General features: G+C 50.0%; 1 protein-coding gene across 1 annotated transcript in view; it reads left to right on the top strand.

Annotated features, from left to right (window-relative positions):
- The window catches only part of ryr3 (ryanodine receptor 3), a 500,545-nt gene that overhangs the window by 265,670 nt on the left and 216,235 nt on the right, over positions 1-18,640 (top strand). The window contains 3 exon segments of the mRNA XM_038785757.1: positions 14,445-14,625; positions 17,731-17,833; positions 18,060-18,180. Coding sequence (XP_038641685.1) covers positions 14,445-14,625; positions 17,731-17,833; positions 18,060-18,180 — 405 coding nt within the window.

Genomic DNA, 18,640 nt, shown 5'->3' with positions numbered 1-18,640 from the left:
TGGGGTCTCAGTGTTCCAACGAGCAATGGACTGAATGGTGGACCAGTACGGGCTGCAGGCCACGTTTCCGTACTTGGACAATGTCACCATCTGCGGCTATGACCAGCAGGACCACGACGCCAACCTCCACCGTTTTCTCCAGACGGCACAGAAATTCTGAGGTGGAGGATCGAACTCTCCACCTACAATTACGATATCAAATATCGACCCGGGAAGCTCAACTAGCCTCCGGATGCCCTATCCCGCAGGACATGCGCCAGCGCGCTGATCGACCGATTAAAAGTCATCCACAATGACCTCTGCCACCCGGGGGTCACCCAGCTTGCCCACTACATCAGGGCCCGAAACCTGCCTTTCTCCAACGAGGAGGTAAAAGCGGTCACCAGGGACTGCCCGATCTGTGCGGAGTGCAAACCGCACTTCTATAGATCAGACAGGGCCCACCTGGTCAAGGCTTCTAGGCCCTTTGAACGCCTCGCGATTGATTTAAAAGGGCCACTCCCCTCAACTAACAAGAACTTTTACTTCTTAAACGTCGTAGACGAGTTTTCCCGTTTCCCATTCGCTATCCCGTGCCCCGACATGACCTCCCACACAGTCATTAGGGCCCTGCATAGCATCTTCACCCTGTTTGGCTTCCCCAGCTACGTACACAGCGACAAGGGCATTGCCTCGAGCAGGACTACCAGCTACAACCCCAGGGTGAACGGGCAGGTGGAAAGGGAGAACGCGACTGTCTGGAAGACCGTCCTACTGACCCTCCGGTCTAGAAAGCTCCAAGTCTCCCAGTGGCAGGAAGTCCTCCCAGACGCGCTCCACGCTATTAGGTCCCTTTTTTATTTTTTAAAATAATTTTTATTGAAAGAGTTTTTCCATACAAACATTTACCCCTACTAATTTTTAAATTATTTACAACACAATCCCTCTAGGCAAATGTCCCTCCCACGCCCACCCTCTCGCGCGCACCAGTCCTCTCCCCCCCCCCCCCCCCCCCCCCCCCCCCCCCCCCCCCCCCCCAGGCAACCTTAACAAACAAGGCAGCCTACAGTTTCAGACATGAGCAGCGAGCAGACTTGCCCGCGTTACAGTCGTGCATGTCCCCCCACGACCCTTGCTGCCCCCCCCCCCCTCCCCCCCCCCCCTCCCCCCCCCCTCCCCCCCCCCTCCCTCCCCCACCTCCTCCCCCCCCCCCCCCCCCGGGTTGCTGCTGCCACGACCCCGAACGTCTATCTCTGATCTAAAAAGTCAAGGAAAGGTTGCCACCGCCTGGCGAATCCCTGTACCGACCCTCTCAGGGCAAATTTGATCCTTTCTAGCTGAATATAGCTAGCCATATCGTTAATCCAAGTTTCAACGCTTGGAGGCCTCGCGTCCTTCCATTGAATTAATATCCTTCGTCGAGCCACTAGGGACGCAAAGGCCAGTATTCCGGCCTCCCTAGCCTCCTGTACCCCCGGTTCTACCCCGACCCCAAAGATCGCAAGCCCCCATCCTGGTTTGACCCTGGACCCCACCACCTTCGACACCGTCCTTGCCACCCCCTTCCAGAACCCTTCCAGCACCGGACATGCCCAGAACATATGCACATGGTTCGCTGGGCTTCCCAGACATCTGACACACCTGTCCTCACCCCCAAAGAACCGGCTCATCCTTGTCCCCGTCATGTGAGCTCTATGCAGCACCTTAAATTGAATGAGGCTCAGTCTCGCACACGAGGAGGAAGAGTTGACCTTCTCCAGTGCATCCGCCCACGTCCCGTCTTCTATCTGCTCTCCCAGCTCCCCTTCCCACTTGGCTTTCAGCTCCTCCCCTGATGCTGCTTCCGCCTCCTGCATTATCTTGTAGATGTCTGATATCTTCCCCCCTCCGACCCAGACCCCCGAGAGCACCCTATATTAGGTCCCTTCTGTGCACGGCGACCAACCAGACCCCTCACGAGAGTCTCTTCATTTTTTCCAGGGGCACTACCACGAGGGTCTCACTTCCGGCATGGCTGAGGACGCCAGGCCCCGTACTTCTGAGGAAACACGTCAGGGCGCACAAAACTGACCCCCTTGTTGAGAAGGTGCGCCTGCTCCACTCCAATCCTCAGTACGCAAGTGTTGAGTTCCCTGACGGCCGTCAGGACACAGTATCCCTCAGGGATCCAGCACCCCCTCTACCTCCACAGAAGGACCTCTCACTCTACACCCCATGCTGCCGCCCCCTTGCTCTCCCGAGCCCACGGGCTCGCTCCACCAGTTCCACGCCGGCCAGCCCCCAGCGCCCCCAGTCCCCGGTCGTACCAGGAGAGTATAAAGCTCGGATACAACCATCCCTGGAGTCCGCCATCGTACCCCAGCACACTACACCCATCCAGCCACCGCAAGAGGCTGCAACCCCGGTGCTCCGCAGATCTCAGCGGACAATTCGACCACCGGACAGACTGACTTTATAGACTGGACCACCACCCCCGCCGGACTTGATTTTTTTGCAGGGGGTGAATGTGGTGAATGTAATATCGATGTATATATGTTAATTCACACTGTCTTTGTAAGCGCAGTAGCGCTATTCTACCACTAGGGGGAGTAGCGCTTGGAGCACTCAGGAACTTGTACTGGGCTCCACCCGTGGCTCCTCCCATGACTCCTCCCCCTAGTGCAGCTGTATAAATACCCTTGTCCAGAGTCAGCCTGAGTTCACTACGAGTTCATCGACAGGTAACAGGCTGGCTCTGAATTAAGTCGATTAAAGCCTAGATTCACATCGGAAACACGTGTCTGGTGAATTGATGGTTCCATCAGGAACTAAATATGTCACAAACGTATGTCACTCAAAAAAACAATTGTGGTGGGGTTGAAGGGTAGTTTAACTCACTAAAAACCCACTGAAAACTGGACCCAATGTTAGAGTTGGCACAGCCCTCCCCTCTTACTCCCACCTATCCTATTCTTTTGCAATCCTTCCTGGAATAGCCTCTCCGCTGTGACCAAATAAAATTACCATTTTAAATAGTTAACATAGCTTTAATATTAACCCAAGAAGCTTTCATTCTGAAATAGCACTGCCTGGGGGAGCCAACAGAGGTATTTTACATCATAGAACATAGAACAGTACAGCACAGAACAGGCCCTTCGGCCCTCGATGTTGTGCCGAGCCATGATCACCCTACTCAAACCCACGTATCCACCCTATACCCGTAACCCAACAACCCCCCCTTAACCTTACTTTTTAGGACACTACGGGCAATTTAGCATGGCCAATCCACCTAACCCGCACATCTTTGGACTGTGGGAGGAAACCGGAGCACCCGGAGGAAACCCACGCACACACGGGGAGGACGTGCAGACTCCGCACAGACAGTGACACAGCCGGGAATCGAACCTGGGACCCTGGAGCTGTGAAGCATTTATGCTAACCACTGGCAATTGTAGTGGAAAAACCCGAGGAGGGTCGACTGTTCTCAAAATAAATGACACAAACGCTTGACAGTCCTAGTTACATTGTGCGACAATCCACAGAGACTGGATCATGGCTTCAACGGCCTTTATGGGACTTAAAATGCAAAATGTGGATTAGTAGTGCCTGCTACAGCTGCCATTTGGGGCCCAAGTTGACATCTGGAGGTGAGTCATGCTGGATGCCGTATTGACAAGGGTATTAATGAGTGTGCAGTGAATGCCCATTGGAGATATGCAGAAAAGGAAGTTCATAATTCCAATCGACATGCCATGCTGATTTGCAGCAGGTCTGCCATTTTGGAGATTAATACTCCAACTACTTCAGCAGGGGATTGGGAACCTGAATTGTAGCTCCAGTACACAAGAAGCTGAGAGTAGTGAGGTCATGAGTAAGGTTTCAAAGTTGCAGGAGTGTACCGGCAGGAAGGAAGGTGATTTAAAGTGCATCTACTTCAATGCCAGGAGCATCCGGAATAAGGTTGCTGAGCTTGCGGCATGGGTTAGTACCTGGGACTTCGATGTTGTGGCCATTTCGGAGACATGGATAGAGCAGGGCGAGGAATGGTTGTTGCAGGTGCCGGGGTTTAGATATTTCAGTAAGCTCAGGGAAGGTGGTAAGAGAGGGGAAGGGGTGGCATTGTTAGTCAAGGACAGTATTACGGTGGCTGAGAGGACATTTGATGAGGACTCGAATACTGAGGTAGTATGGGCTGAGTTAAGAAACAGGAAAGGAGAGGTCACCCTGTTAGGGCTTTTCTATAGGCCTCCGAAAAGTTCCGGAGATGTAGAGGAAAGGATTGCAAAGATGATTCTGGATAGGAGCGAATGTAACAGGGTAGTTGTTATGGGGGACTTTAACTTTCCAAATATTGACTGGAAACACTATAGTTCGAGTACTTTAGATGGGTCCGTTTTTGTCCAATGTGTGCAGGAGGGTTTCCTGATGCAGTATGTAGATAGGCCAACAAGAGGCGAGGCCGTATTGGATTTGGTACTGGGTAATGAATCAGGACAGGTGTTAGATTTGGAGGTAGGTGAGCACTTTGGTGATAGTGACCACAATTCGATTACGTTTACTTTAGCGATGGAAAGGGATAGGTATAAACCACAGGGCAAGAGTTATTGCTGGGGGAAAGGCAATTATGATGTGATGAGGCAAGACTTTGGATGCATCGGCTGGAGAGGAAAACTGCAGGGGATGGGCACAATTGAAATGTGGAGCATGTTCAAGGAACAGCTACTGCGTGTCCTTGATAAGTATGTACCTGTTAGGCAGGGAGGAAGTGGTCGAGCGAGGGAACCATAGGTTTTTAAAGCAGTTGAAACACTTGTCAAGAGGAAGAAGGAGGCTTATGTAAAGATGAGACGTGATGGTTCAGTTAGGGTACTTGAGAGTTAGCTAGGAAGGCTCTAAAGAGAGAGCTAAGAAGAGCCAAGCGAGGACATGAGAAGTCTTTGGCAGGTAGGATCAAGGATAACCCTAAAGCTTTCTATAGATATGTCAGGAATAAAAGAATGATGAAGGTAAGAGTAGGGCCAGTCAAGGACAGTAGTGGGAAGTTGTGCGTGGAGTCCGAGGAGATAGGAGAGGTGCTAAATGAGTATTTTTCGTCTGTATTCACACAGGGAAAAGACAAAGTTGTCAAGGAGAATACTGAGATACAGGCTACTAGACTAGAAGGGCTTGAGGTTCATAAGGAGGCGGTATTAGCGATTCTGGAAAGTGTGAAAATAGATAAGTCCCTTGGGCCGGATGGGATTTATCCTAGGATTCTCTGGGAAGCTAGAGAGGAGATTGCTGAGCCTTTGGCTTGGATTTTTAAGTCATCTTTGTCTACAGGAATAGTGCCAGAAGACTAGAGGATAGAAAATGTTGTCCCCTTGTTCAAGAAGGGGAGTATAGATAACCCTGGTAACTATAGACCAGTGAGCCTTACTTCTGTTGTGGGAAAAGTCTTGGAAAGGTTTATAAGAGATAGGATGTATAATCATCTGGAAAGGAATAATTTGATTAGAGATAGTCAACATGGCTTTGTGAAGGGTAGGTCGTGCCTCACAAACCTTATTGAGTTCTTTGAGAAGGTGACCAAACAGGTGGATGAGGGTAAAGCAGTTGATGTGGTGTATATGGATTTCAGTAAAGCCTTTGATAAGGTTCCCCACGGTAGGCTATTGCAGAAAATACAGAGGCATGGGATTCAGGGTGATTTAGCAGTTTGGATCAGAAATTGGCTAGCTGATAGAAGACAAAGAGTGGTGGTTGATGGGAAATGTTCTGACTGGTGCCCAGTTAATAGTGGTGTACCACAAGGATCTGTTTTGGGGCCGCTGCTGTTTGTCATTTTTATAAATGACCTGGAGGAGGGCGTAGAAGGATGGGTGAGTAAATTTGCAGATGACACTAAAGTCGGTGGAGTTGTGGACAGTGCAGAAGGATGTTACAAGTTTCAGAGGGACATAGATAAGCTGCAGAGCTGGGCTGACAGGTGACAAATGGAATTTAATGCAGGAAAATGTGAGGTGATTCATTTTGGAAGGAATAACAGGAAGACAGAGTTCTGGGCTGATGGTAAGATTCTTGGTAATGTGGATGAGCAGAGAGATCTCGGTGTCCATGTCCATAGATCCCTGAAAGTTGCCACCCAGGTTGAGAGGGTTGTTAAGAAGGCGTATAGTGTGTTAGCTTTTATTGATAGAGGAATCGAGTTTCAGAGCCATGGGGCGCGATTCTCCGCTCCCCACGCCAGGTGGGAGAATGGCAGGAGGGCCCCCCGACTAATTTCACGACCCCCTGGCGCCCCCCGCGATTCTCCCAGCCCCCGCTCGGAAGAATCGCCGCTCGCCGCTTTACACGGCGACCGGCGATTCTCCGACCCGGATGGGCTGAGCGGCCTGCCGTTCGCGACCATTTCACGACGGCGGCAACCACACCTGGTCGCTGCCGTCGTGAAATTGCCGTGAGATGCCCGTTTTGGGGCTTGTAGGGGGCCTGGTGGGGAATGAGCACCACGACTGTGCTCGGGAGGGGACAGGCCCGCGATCGGTGCCCACTGATCGTCAGGCCGGCGTCTCAATCGGACGCACTATTTCCCCTCCGCCGCCCCGCAAGATCAAGCCGCCACGTCTTGCGGCTGAGGGGAAAGATGGCCACCGCGCATGCGCGGGTTCGAGCTGTCAGCCGTCGTGATGTCAGCCGCGCATGCGCAGGTTGGAGCCGGCCAACCTGCGCATGCGCGGCTGACGTCACATAGGTGCCGCTGTCGCGTCACTCTCAGCGCGCCACCCGGCTACCGAGAGTTACGGAGCGCCGTTCCTAGCCCTGCCGGGAGGGGAGAATAGGGGGCGAGGAGTGGCCTCCGAGGCCGTCGTGAAACTCGGCCGAGTTCACGATGGCCCTCCCGATTTTTCCCGGGAGCAGAAAATTCCGCCCATGAGGTCAAGTTGCAGTTGTACAAAACTCTGGTGCGGCCGCATTTGGAGTATTGTGTGCAGTTCTGGTTGCCACATTATAGGGAGGATGTGGAAGCATTGGAAAGGGTACAGAGGAGATTTACAAGGATGTTGCCTGGTATGGAGGGAAGATCATATGAGGAAAGGCTGAAGGATTTGAGGCTGTGCTGCTGGAAGAGGGAGGAGGAGGGCGAGAAGGACTTCTAGCAGGAGGCCACATCTGCTCAGGGTGATCAGGGAGCAATTCTCCAACCTGAACCACACTGGGGAGCAGTGTGTGATGTCTGCACTTTTAGAAGGATCCCCTCACTGAAATATATCACCTGTGGTGACTACAATTCGAACCTCAGAGCGTGAGGAGGACCACATTGCCAGTGGCTGTAAAGATGATTATGCTGGTGAAACTTTATGCGTTGGACATCTTCCAGGCTAGAGCTGGAAATGCTTACTGCCCTTTGTTGTGAAAGGGAGGTCAGTGACACTCTCTATTCAAAGGTAGATGGCTACATTTCAATTCTCTTTTGGCAGAGAGCAGAAGGTAGAGTGAACACATGGCTTTGTGAGAATTGCAGGCTTCACCAAGGTAACGTTGATTGCACGTATATCAGTTTGTGAATGCCAGATATTTACTATGCCTTATACAGGAAATTGAAAATGATTCAATTTCCTGAACATATAGCCAGCGTGTGACCATTCTCAAGAGAATCATACAGATCAGTGCCTGGTAACTGTCATAGCATTCATAATGCTATCATTCTGCCACAGTCCAGTGTGCCATCTGCATTGGGTCACCGTCATAAATAGAAGTGCAGCTGCTATTTGGCAAAGGCTACCCATGAACAACATGGTTGATGACCTCAGTGCACAACCCACGCAAACATGCATAGTATGCATATAATTAAATCCAGGTTGCCACTCGAAATTTGATAGTGGGACGATTTGTGTGCTGAAACAGCACTTCTGTTGCCTGGATTGCCCTGGAGGATTTCTGCAGCAGTTGACAGAGTGGGTGTCAAGATGCGTGCTGGTCCATGTATGGTGCACAACCTCGGCATCATGAGGCCACAGTCACTGCCGATAATGATGCAACGAGCAGCTCAGGAGTAAGACCATGAGGAGAAAGAGGAGACGAAGAAGGAAGAGTGGAACTTGGGCTGTCTGTGTCATCCATGTGTCATACCAATAATTGCAACCCCAATTCCCTCTTCCTGTTAGTCTCACACGTCACCTTTCCTCTGCCACAGATCATCACTGGACCTCTTTGATCACAATACAAAAATAAAAGCCAGCACAAGTAAACATTTCAAACCATAATTAGTAAGAAAATCATTTTATGTTATAAGACATCACGTGGCACAGTGGTTGGCACTGCTGCCGCACAGTGCCAGGGACCCAAGTTCAATTCTGGCCTTGAGTGACTGTGTGGATTAAAGTACAGGGGCCTTACCGTAATACCCTCGTATGCAGTATATAATACAACAGTGGTGACTGCCACATTCACCCCCTGTTTAAAAAATGAGTCCAGCGGGGGTGGTGGAAACTATTTACATACAGGTTGTTAAACAAATTCAGAAAGAGTCTACAAATTTAGACGGTGTGGTGTTGATGCTGGTGTTGGTTCGGTCGTCGGTGACTCCGGGATCGTGTTGACCTCATCTTCATCCATGGGTGGGACCAAGGGGAGAGTGGATCGTCCTGGAGCGGGGGTTGTGGCGGGGTGCGCCGGGGGAAGGGAGGGTGGTTCTGGGGCAGGGTGGGGGGGGGGGGTGGGGGGGGGGGGGGGGGGGGGGTGGGGGGGGGATGTGTAGGAACCCAGCTGGTGCCAGGTCCCGAAAGGAGACTGTGTCTTGCCAGCCGTCGGGGTAGGCCTTGTGGAATCGAGCGTGTCTACGGAGGAGAACGGGTCCAAAAGCTGCCAACCATGTTGGGAGCGAAACCCCGGACGTGGACGTCCTAGGGAAGGCAAAGAGATGTTCATTGGGAGTTTCGTTAGTCGCAGTGCACAGGAGCAACCGAATGGAGTGAAGGGCGTCAGAAAGGACCTCCTACCAGCGGGAGGCTGGAAGATTTCTGGACTGTCGGGCCAGCTGGACGGCCTTCCAGACCGTCCCATTCTCCCGCTCCACCTGCCAGTTTCCCCGGGGGTTGTAGCTCTTCGTCCTGCTCGAGGCAATGCCACTACTGAGCAGGTACTGGCGCAGCTCGTCGCTCATAAATGAGGATCCCCAGTCACTGTGGACGTTGTCGGGGAAACCGAACAGAGCGAAGATGGTGTTAAGGGCTTGGATGATGGTGGCAGACGTCCTGTCGGGGCACGGGATGGTGAAGGGGAATCTCGAGTACTCGTCGATCACATTGAGGAAGTACATGTTGCTGTCGGTGGAGGGGAGGGGCCCTTTGAAGTCCACGCTGAAGCGTTCAAAGGGGCGGGATGCCTTCACCAGGCACGCATGGTCTGGCCGGTAGAAGTGCGGTTTACACTCGCGCAGACCTGGCAGTCTCTGGTGATATCCCTGACTTCATCGATGGAGTAGGGCAGATTGCAGGCCTTTATGAAGTGATAAAAGCAGGTGACCCCTGGGTGACAAGCGATCGTCGTGCAGAGTGCGGAGTCGATCCACTTGTGCGCTGGCGCATGTACATCGGGATAGGGCATTGGGGGGTTCGTTGAGCTTACCGGGGCGATACAAAATCTCGTAATTGTAGATGGAACGCTTGATCCTCCACCTCAAGATTTTATTGTTTTTGATCTTAACCCGCTGTGTGTTGTTAAATATGAAGGCAACCGACCTTCGGTCAGTGAGGAGAGTGAATCTCCTGCCGGCCAGATAATGCCTCCAAAGTCGCACAGCTTCTACAATGGCTTGGGCCTCCTTTTCGACAGAGGAATGCCGAATTTCGGAGGCATGGAGGGTGCGGTAAAAGAATGCCACGGGCGTCTGATGCATCTGATGTTACCGACTTGGAATGGTAACGTCTCATCGACCGCGTGCAACACGGCCATGGCGATGTTGGCCTTGATACGGTGAGTCTCGGCCATCAGTGGGAAAGCGGTGGGTTGAATGAGTGGGTGGGCCTTGTCCACTTAGTTTGGGACCCACTGGGCGTAGTACAAAAAGAACCCCAGGCATCGTTTGAGGGTCTTGGGGCAGTGAGGGAGGGGGAGTTCCATGAGGGGGCGCATATGATCGGGGTCGAGTCCTAGAACTCCGTTCTGGACCACATAGCCGAGGATGGCTAATCGGTCCGTGCTGAACACGCACTTCTCTTTGTTGTAGGTTAGGTTAAGGAGTTTGGCGGTGTGGAGGAATTTGGAAAGGTTAGTGTCCTGGTCCTGATGGTCATGGCCGCAGATGGTGGCATTGTCCAGGTATGAGAAAGTGGCCCGCAGTCCGTACTGGTCAACCATTCGGCCCATCTCCCGTTGGAAGACCGAGATCCCGTTAATGACGCCGAGAGGAACCCTAAGGAAATGGTAAAGGCGGCTGTCTGCTTCAAATGCAGTGTACTGGCGGTCCGCCTTGCGAATGGGGAGCTGGTGGTAGGCAGATTTCAGGTCTACTGTCGAGAAGACCCGGTACTGTGCAATCTGATTGACCATATCAGATATGCGAGGGAGGGGGTATGTGTCGAGTTGCGTGTACCGATTGATGGTCTGACTGTAGTCAACGACCATCCTGTTTTTCTCCCAAGTTTTTACCACTACCACTTGGGCTCTCCAGGACTGTTGCTGGCCTCGATAATACCTTCCCGTAGCAGCCGCTGGACCTCAGACCTGATGAAGGTCCTGTCCTGGGCACTGTACCGTCTGCTCCTGGTGGCAATGGGTTTGCAATCCGCGGTGAGGTTCGCAAACAGAGATGGTGGATCGTGAGGGTCGTCCGCATACAGTAAGGGGTGGTAGGGGCCGGGACAAATTTCAAGGTTAGGCTCTGGAGGTTGTACTGGAAGTCCAGGCCGAGTAGCAAGGCAGCGCAGAGGTTGAGGAGGACGTAGAGGCGGAAGCCACGGAACTCTACGCCCTGGATGGTGAGGGTGGCAGTGCAGTACCCCCGGATCACCACGGAGTGGGATCCGGAGGCCAAGGAGATTCTCTGGTTGGTGGGGTGGACCGTGAGGGAGCAGCGCCTTAACGTATAGGGGTGGATGAAGCTCTCAATGCTCCCGGAGTCCAGAAGACAGGAGACCTTGTGCCTGTCGATCTTCACCGTCGTCGACAAGGTCGCGAGGTCGTGTCTGGTCAATCGTAACGAAGGCCAGGCATGGGTGGTCGGCGGTGGTTGCAGGCGATGAGCGGCCCAATGAGGTGTCTGACGAGCAGGGATCCTAAGGCGGTGAAGATGGCGGCGCCCATGGGCCGCACGTGTCCTGCGGCGGGCAAGATGGCCCGCCCACGGGCCGCACGTGTGAGGAGAGCAAGATGGCGGCGCCCACGGGCCACACGAGGTCTGCGGGGAGGAAGGTGGTGTCGCCCGGGGGTCGCACATGGGGGCCCTGGGGCAGCAGCGACGACCGAGCGGGCCTGGCACACCGCAGCAAAATGTCCTTTCTTACCGCAGGCCTGAGGTTGGCTGGGGGCGGTCGCTGACAGTATGCACGGCAGGGCGTTCACTGGCGGGGTCCACGATGACCGTGAGCGAGAGCCCTAGTTTCTTGGTCGCCGCGAGGTCGAGGGTAGCCCCTTTTAAGTGTCGCTGGCGGATGTAGGCCGACTCTATGCCTGTAACGAACGCGTCTCTAAGTAGCAAGTCTGAAAGTTCAGAGGCTGAAACGGCCTGGCAATCGCAGTCTCTCACTAGGAGTTGCAAGGCACGCCAGAAATCCTCCACAGACTCACCGGGAAGTTGATGCCACGTGGAGAGGAGGTGCCTGGCGTAGATCTTGTTGATCTGAAAATGAAATTAAATGAAAATCGCTTATTGTCACAAGTAGGCTTCAAATGAAGTTACTGTGAAAAGCCCCTAGTCGCCACATTCCGGCGCCTGTTTGGGAAGGCTGTTACGGGAATCGAACCGTGCTGTTGGTCTGCTTTTAAAGCCAGCGATTTAGCCCTGTGCTAAACAGCCCGCTGCGTGTAGTTCTCCTTCAGCTGCGCCATGGCCTCAGTATATGTCAGCGCGTCCCGGATGAGGGGTGTGGTAGTCGGTATTAGTGGTATTATGGTACCTAGGTTGATGCTGTAAGATCATTGGTGTAGGAGGTACCTGAGACAGTAAGATCATTGGTGAAGTCTGCCTGCTGGTTCCGCACAGTAAGGCGTAGTATAAGAGTCTGTGTTTCCCTAGCTGCTGCATTCTGTACCTGCGCTGCTGGGGGAAACATCTAGTTCAATAAAGCCTTCAATTGTACTCCAATCTTGCTTCGAGAGTTATTGATCGTGCATCAAGGGAGAAGATGTCTGAGCTCAGGCGCATGTAGAGGATCTGGAGCTTCTGTGCCTCTGAGGGTGGTTCAGTCGCAGATCCTATGTATGCCTCGAAGCAGGCTAGCCAATGTGCGAAGGCTGACTTGGCATTGTCTGCTTGAGGGTGCAGCTGCAGGCGATCAGGCTTGATGCGGAGATCCATCGTTTTAAAATCTCTGCTTAATAAATTGATGCACTATCAATTATGACGAGACGAGAGTAGAGAGTAATCGAGGCTTTATTACGCAGAGATGTGTCGCCTCCCGCAGCTGCTGCCGAAATGGCTGCAGCTCGGAGAGCCCGCTACTTTTATGCTGGCAAGGACATGCTCCAAGCTCTGCCTAAAGCTCCTGTGCAAGTTTCATGTCAGACTCCTCATTGCTCATTAACGCTGACTGTGAACACTCTTGTGAGGCTTCACCAGTTTATTTCTGTGCACTGCCTCATCGCTGCTCATCAGAGTGCCGTGCTGCAGACCACAGTCTCCGACAAGCCCCAGCACTTGTCTTGTGCCCACGCGGTGTCTCACCACACACAGATCCTGCCTGAATTCTGTCCCCTGAAGTATCTGAGCTGTGAAATCAAGTGTGAGGTGAGGGGACAAAAGGATTTGGGAAGGAGAGGGTTATGGGGGAGGATACCATTGTCTTTGATCGTTTCAGCTTTTCCACTGCGTCATGACCTAAACATCCCAATAGCAGACAGCACCATCGCCTCTATTTGAGTCAGGATATCCAAGCCAGTCTGTCCAATTACCTCCTACTGCCTCTGGTACTGTGGCACATTATCCACCAAAGGAGCGGGAAGTGTGTCAGTGGGTGTTGTGCAATTTGGTTAGCTGAGGAGGCTGTCATGGTTAAATAGCTGGCAGCATATATGAGATGTGGGTGTGAGGTTTGCAGCAGTGCTGAATATGTGAGGGTGAGGTGAAGCTGTGAATGTTGACATGTGTCCTGATTGAAAGAGATTGTTGATAGGTGAGTGATGAAAGTGGGGTGAATTGAGCAGTCGCTGAGGCTAATGATTCATTTGACAGAAATGGCATTTGAAAATGCACTCACTGACATTGAGTACTCGTGGAATCATTGAACATCTTCCAGCACCACATCAGATCTTATGGGCTTGACTCGTGTCATTGACCTCAATGGCCATTTGCTCCTGTTGCTTTCTGAGTATGTGCCTTGAGGACCTCAGCTCTCTGTGAAAATAGGACCTCGGTCCTCCTCTGCACCTCCTCCACCAGTGCCTTCAGTACGGCAATAGGCAGCCTCCCCTCTCCCCTGTTTTCCCATTTAACAGTCTTTCTGTGGTTAGAATCAATTGTAGAATGACTTCCAGTAGATGCTGTAATCACAATGCATTTTCCCTATATGGATTGTAGGGTGGCTTCAATAATGCAGGCTAACTTTTTAAAACAAAATTCCAATTAAGGGGCAATGTAGTGTAGCCAATCCACCTACCCTGCACATCTTTGGCTTGTGGGGGTGAAATGAGCAAATTCCACACAGACAGTGACCTGGGGCCGGGATCGAACCCGGGTCGTCGGCGCCATGAGACAGCAGTGCTCACCACCGTGCTGCCCATTGCAGGCTAACTTTAACCGGTGCTCAATTCTCCTGATTTCGGACCCTAGGCTAAGACATGCAGCCAGTCAACAATGCAGTTAGCACTGGTTGAATGCTGCAATTATGTTATTCAGTAGATAACACAAAGCTGCTGCATCGCATTGAACACTCAGCATAATCCCACACTTGTTTTCCAGGACTACCCCTGCTCAGAGAAGCCAAAACAGGGGGCAGAAGAAGCCTGTCGATGGTTAAAAGTCGGTTTAAGATGCCTAACTTAAGACATAGGGATTCTCTAAAAGCCCAAATATTTTATTAGGGCATTCCAGCCCAGATAACCATTGAAAGAGTTAAAGAGTTAACTTCTGATAGTATCCAAAGTGTTGCATTCTGGCTGCAACTGTTCAAGTTAACTCAGTGCCCAACAACCGTTACAAGTTAAGTTCCAATTGATTCTTTGGTGAGATAATCAGACAAGCATTGTTGTCAGTCTGAAATGGATGCACCTCCTTTTTACTTAAGTAGACCAAGAATTTCCATTTGATTCAATTCGTTATGTAATTATGAATCCTGCTGTTCTTCAAGGTGAAAGTGTTGAAGAAAATGCGAGTGTTGTTGTGAAGTTGTTGATTCGTCGTCCAGAGTGCTTTGGACCTGGTCTGAGGGGTGAAGGAGGACACGGCTTGTTAGCAGCAATGAAAGATGCGATCCAAATCTCGGAAGATCCGTGCCGTGACCTCCCTCCAACTGAAGTTAAGAAAGATGGGTGAGTTATAATTATCTTTTGTAACATGTTACTGTTCTTGATTTAATGACTGAAATTAATTGTACACAGGCTGCCTATTTGGATAGAATTTCAATAAATTTCATATTTGCGTATTAGCTCAGATTTTGCAGTATGCAGAAAAGGGATGGCACTCGCCCCTGAACTTGAAGTAAACTGTCCACAAAGATCTCATGGGCTCCTCATCATCAATATCCTCTACTTTTATGTGACTTTGAATCTGGTGCCGACTGGTATCCAGTATGAGTGAAGTCGTCAGACAGGCTGATCGGCCAATTATATTGAAGAATTCTCACCAACAGCAAACCAGGAAATTGCAAGAAAAACAGGATTATAAGTCACTTTGAAATCATTTTACAAAAAGCAAAATAAAGATTGGGATGTACACCTGGGATTAAGGTAAAAGTTAAAATATCATAAACTTTAAAATATTAAATATTTTTTTAAATTTCAAGCAAATCTTGACATTTTAAATGTTAGATGGTTCCTACCGATGGTCTCCACCTGGTAGTCTCCTTCTGTGGCTTCTTTCCTGCTCCTCCCTCCTTTCCCTCTCTCTCTCTGAGACCTCTCCCTGACCCCTGTTCCAGGGCTCCTATCATTACAGTTCCCCACTCATGGATCTCATAATCAGGTTTCCGTGCTGTTTTTTACAATGCTGGTGCCCTGGGGACTTCTCCCTGTGATGATATGCCTGGACATAATATTACATGTACTCAACAGTGTGACCTCCCATCAGCAGGTGGCCATGTATTTAGCAGTGTGACCTCCCACCAGCAGGTGGCCATGTATTTAGCAGTGTGAGCTTCCACCAGCAGGTGGCCATGTATTCAGCAGTGTGACCTTCCACCAGCAGCTGGCCATGTATTCAGCAGTGTTACCCCCCCTCACCAGCAGGTGGCATCAGATATAAGCCAGCGCACATCCGACTATCTCAAGACAGTTGTAAGACATACATTAAAATCGCTTATTGTCACGAGTAGGCTTCAATTACGTTACTGTGAAAGCCCCTAGTCGCCATATTCCGGCGTCTGTTCGGGGAGGCTGGTACGGGAATCGAACCGTGCTGCTGGCCTGCTTGGTCTGCTTTAAAAGCCAGCGATTTAGCCCAGTGAGCTAAACTAGCCCCGTTGTAAGACATACATGAGGGCAGTCGTGCACAGGGGTAGTTCCAGGGGAGTCTAAAGAAACTCTATGATAACTTGCGCTGTATATGATCATTACCTTACTACGTGTACATTAATAAATCTTGGTTTTGGCTAAGATACCAACAGTTCTATAGATTCCTTGCTAGACAAAGAACACGGAATGCAACAGTCCCCAGCCAGTAGATCTCAGTTCACTGAACAAGTGCAACCTGCTCTTCATGCATGCCCATAAACTCCCGAGGCATGCTGGGACTTGTAGTTCCCGGCCTCTGCTCAGAAATCAGGTATGTTTTATTTCTTGACGAGAGGCAGGACTCTGCATTAGCATATTTAAATCAGGCTCCCTCTGTGTAATTGGAAACCCAACTTAAATTTAAAGTTGTAACGTGGATTTCCCAGGGTTCAGGAAAATCTGCAGCAGAAGGGAAATGGGAGCTGCCGAATCCACAAGTGCCTTTGACAGAAGGAGGAGGCAGAGGAGGCATGCTTCTCTCAACAACTCCAGGAAGCTCCCCCAATTGTGGCTGTCCCCAAGTATCTTCAACTGTGATCTCTCTCCTGTCATTGATTTTCCTGCGTAGCCACCAACCAGCCTGTCGATGGGCTGATTGCCAGGCAGAAAACAGGGGGAAAAATAAACCTACATATTCTTGACCCCACTGGGCTCTATCTATTTCTACCTTACCTACATTCTCCCTGCCTCACTGTAAATAGTAGGCTATGGAGTGAGGCTCAACTGGCAGATATGATGTGGCAGGTAGGATGGCAGATCTTCTACCTGAAGGATATTTGTTAGCCAAGTAGGTATTTTGACAACCTGGCAGCTTCTATGGTGATCGTTATCTGCAACTTGCCCATAATTTGCCAGTTTAGCGAATTCACTTGCATACTTTGTCACAATAGGATTACTCGCAACCTATTATTGTTGTTGTTATTATTATTATTATTATTGTATCTGGATTAGTGACCCAGGACCCGGATAGTTTTAGGTCCTCTCTTAACTCTCTTTACTCACAGGTCACCAAAGACATCTTCCAACTGGCAGCTCAGTATCTCTTTATGAACCATTCTTGTATAGAATGTGATGTCTTCCAGGTTAATACTGTTTGTAATTCTTTGTGAAGAAAGTTAAAATCGGGAAAACAAGCTTCAGAGACACCTTAAAGATCTCTTTGAGTGTGCTTTACAGAGACTGTCCATAAATTATCAAGTGAGAGAAGGGAAAGAGAGTTATAGTGGTCGGTTTAGATGTTAAAAAATTTAAGGAGTTTTAACACAGTGAACTGGTTGAGCTGTTGGTTTAAAAAAAAATGGGCGGCACGGTGTCACATGGGCAGCACGGTGGCACAGTGGTTAGCACTGCTGCCTCACAGCTCCAGGGTCCTAGGTTCCATTCTGGCCTCGGGTGACTGTCTGTGTGGAGTTTGCACTTTCTCCCCATGTCTCTGTGGGTTTCCTCCGGGTGCTCCGGTTTCCTCCCACAGTCCAAAATGTGCAGGTTATGTGGATTGGCTGTGCTAAATTTCCCCTTAGTGTCCAAGAAAGGTTCAGTCGAGTTATTGGGTTACGGGGATAGGGTAGAGGCATGGGTTTAAGTAGGGTGCTCTTTCCACGGGCCGGTGCAGATTTGATCGGCTGAATGGCCTCTTTCTGCACTGTAAATTCTATGTCTATGAGTGGTCGGTTTCTTTGCTGTATATCCTGTGTACTCCTGTGCAGGCATAATGTGCACAGGCATAAAGTGAAGTGCAATGAGATTCCTTCCTCTGTTTTCTTTCAGTTTGCTTTGATCTGATGCACAATTATTAACTGCAGCACCAAAGTGAAGGGAATTCATGTTACCCTAGTATTATGTTCTGGTGTAAATGCTCCCTAAATGGTAGGAAATTTTGCCTTGGTTATTCAAATAATTTAATTAAAATGGACTCTTGCTCAACAGTAGCGAAGAGGAGGATGAAGAAGTTGTGCACATGGGTAATTCTATCATGTCCTTCTATTCTGCTTTGATTGATCTTCTTGGCCGATGTGCTCCAGAAATGCATGTAAGTAATTATTATTTTGCTGTAATTTTTAGTGTTCATTATGATTACTGAGAGTTGAATTAATGGCAAATTATCCATTTTTGAAATATTTCATACCTTTAGGATTTCTGAAAGTTGTTTGTGGTATACTACATTTTTAAGCCTTAAGCCTAAGGCATAGTACAGGAAGACTTTGAATTTATATCCTTTTTGCTTTGTCTAAATTGCAATTTATCTATTTGATCAGCTAATCCAAGCTGGCAAAGGTGAAGCTATTCGAATCCGAGCAATACTTCGTTCCCTGGTACCAACTGAGGATCTGGTGGGCATTATTAGTATACCACTGAAATTGCCAATTGTTAACCAAGGTATGCCATATATGATAACGTTAAATTGTGTACTGCAGATTTTCAATAGGTTCTTTAATACAAACAAGAAGGTTTTCAATGCTATTTCTTACAATGAGTCAGACAGATAATTTTTTGATGGCGGAGGATATCTTAATAATAATAATCTTTATTGTCACAAGTAGTCTGACATTAAAACTGCAATGAAGTTACTGTGAAAAGCACCTGGTCGCCACATTCCGGCGCCTGTTCGGGTACACAGAGGGAGAATTCAGAATGTCCACATTACCTAACAGCACGTCTTTCTGGACTTGTGGGAGGAAACCGGAGCATCCGGGGGAAACCCATGCAGACAAGGGGAGAACGTGCAGACTCCACACAGACAGTGACCCAAATTGGGAATTGAACCTGGGACCCTGGAGCTGTGAAGCAACAGTACTACCCACTGTGCTACCGTGCTGCCCACGGTATAAAAGCATCT

This window comes from Scyliorhinus canicula, chromosome 2, assembly GCF_902713615.1.
Source record: "Scyliorhinus canicula chromosome 2, sScyCan1.1, whole genome shotgun sequence".
NCBI lineage: Eukaryota > Metazoa > Chordata > Chondrichthyes > Carcharhiniformes > Scyliorhinidae > Scyliorhinus > Scyliorhinus canicula.
This window is presented reverse-complemented; position numbering and strand designations above follow the sequence as displayed.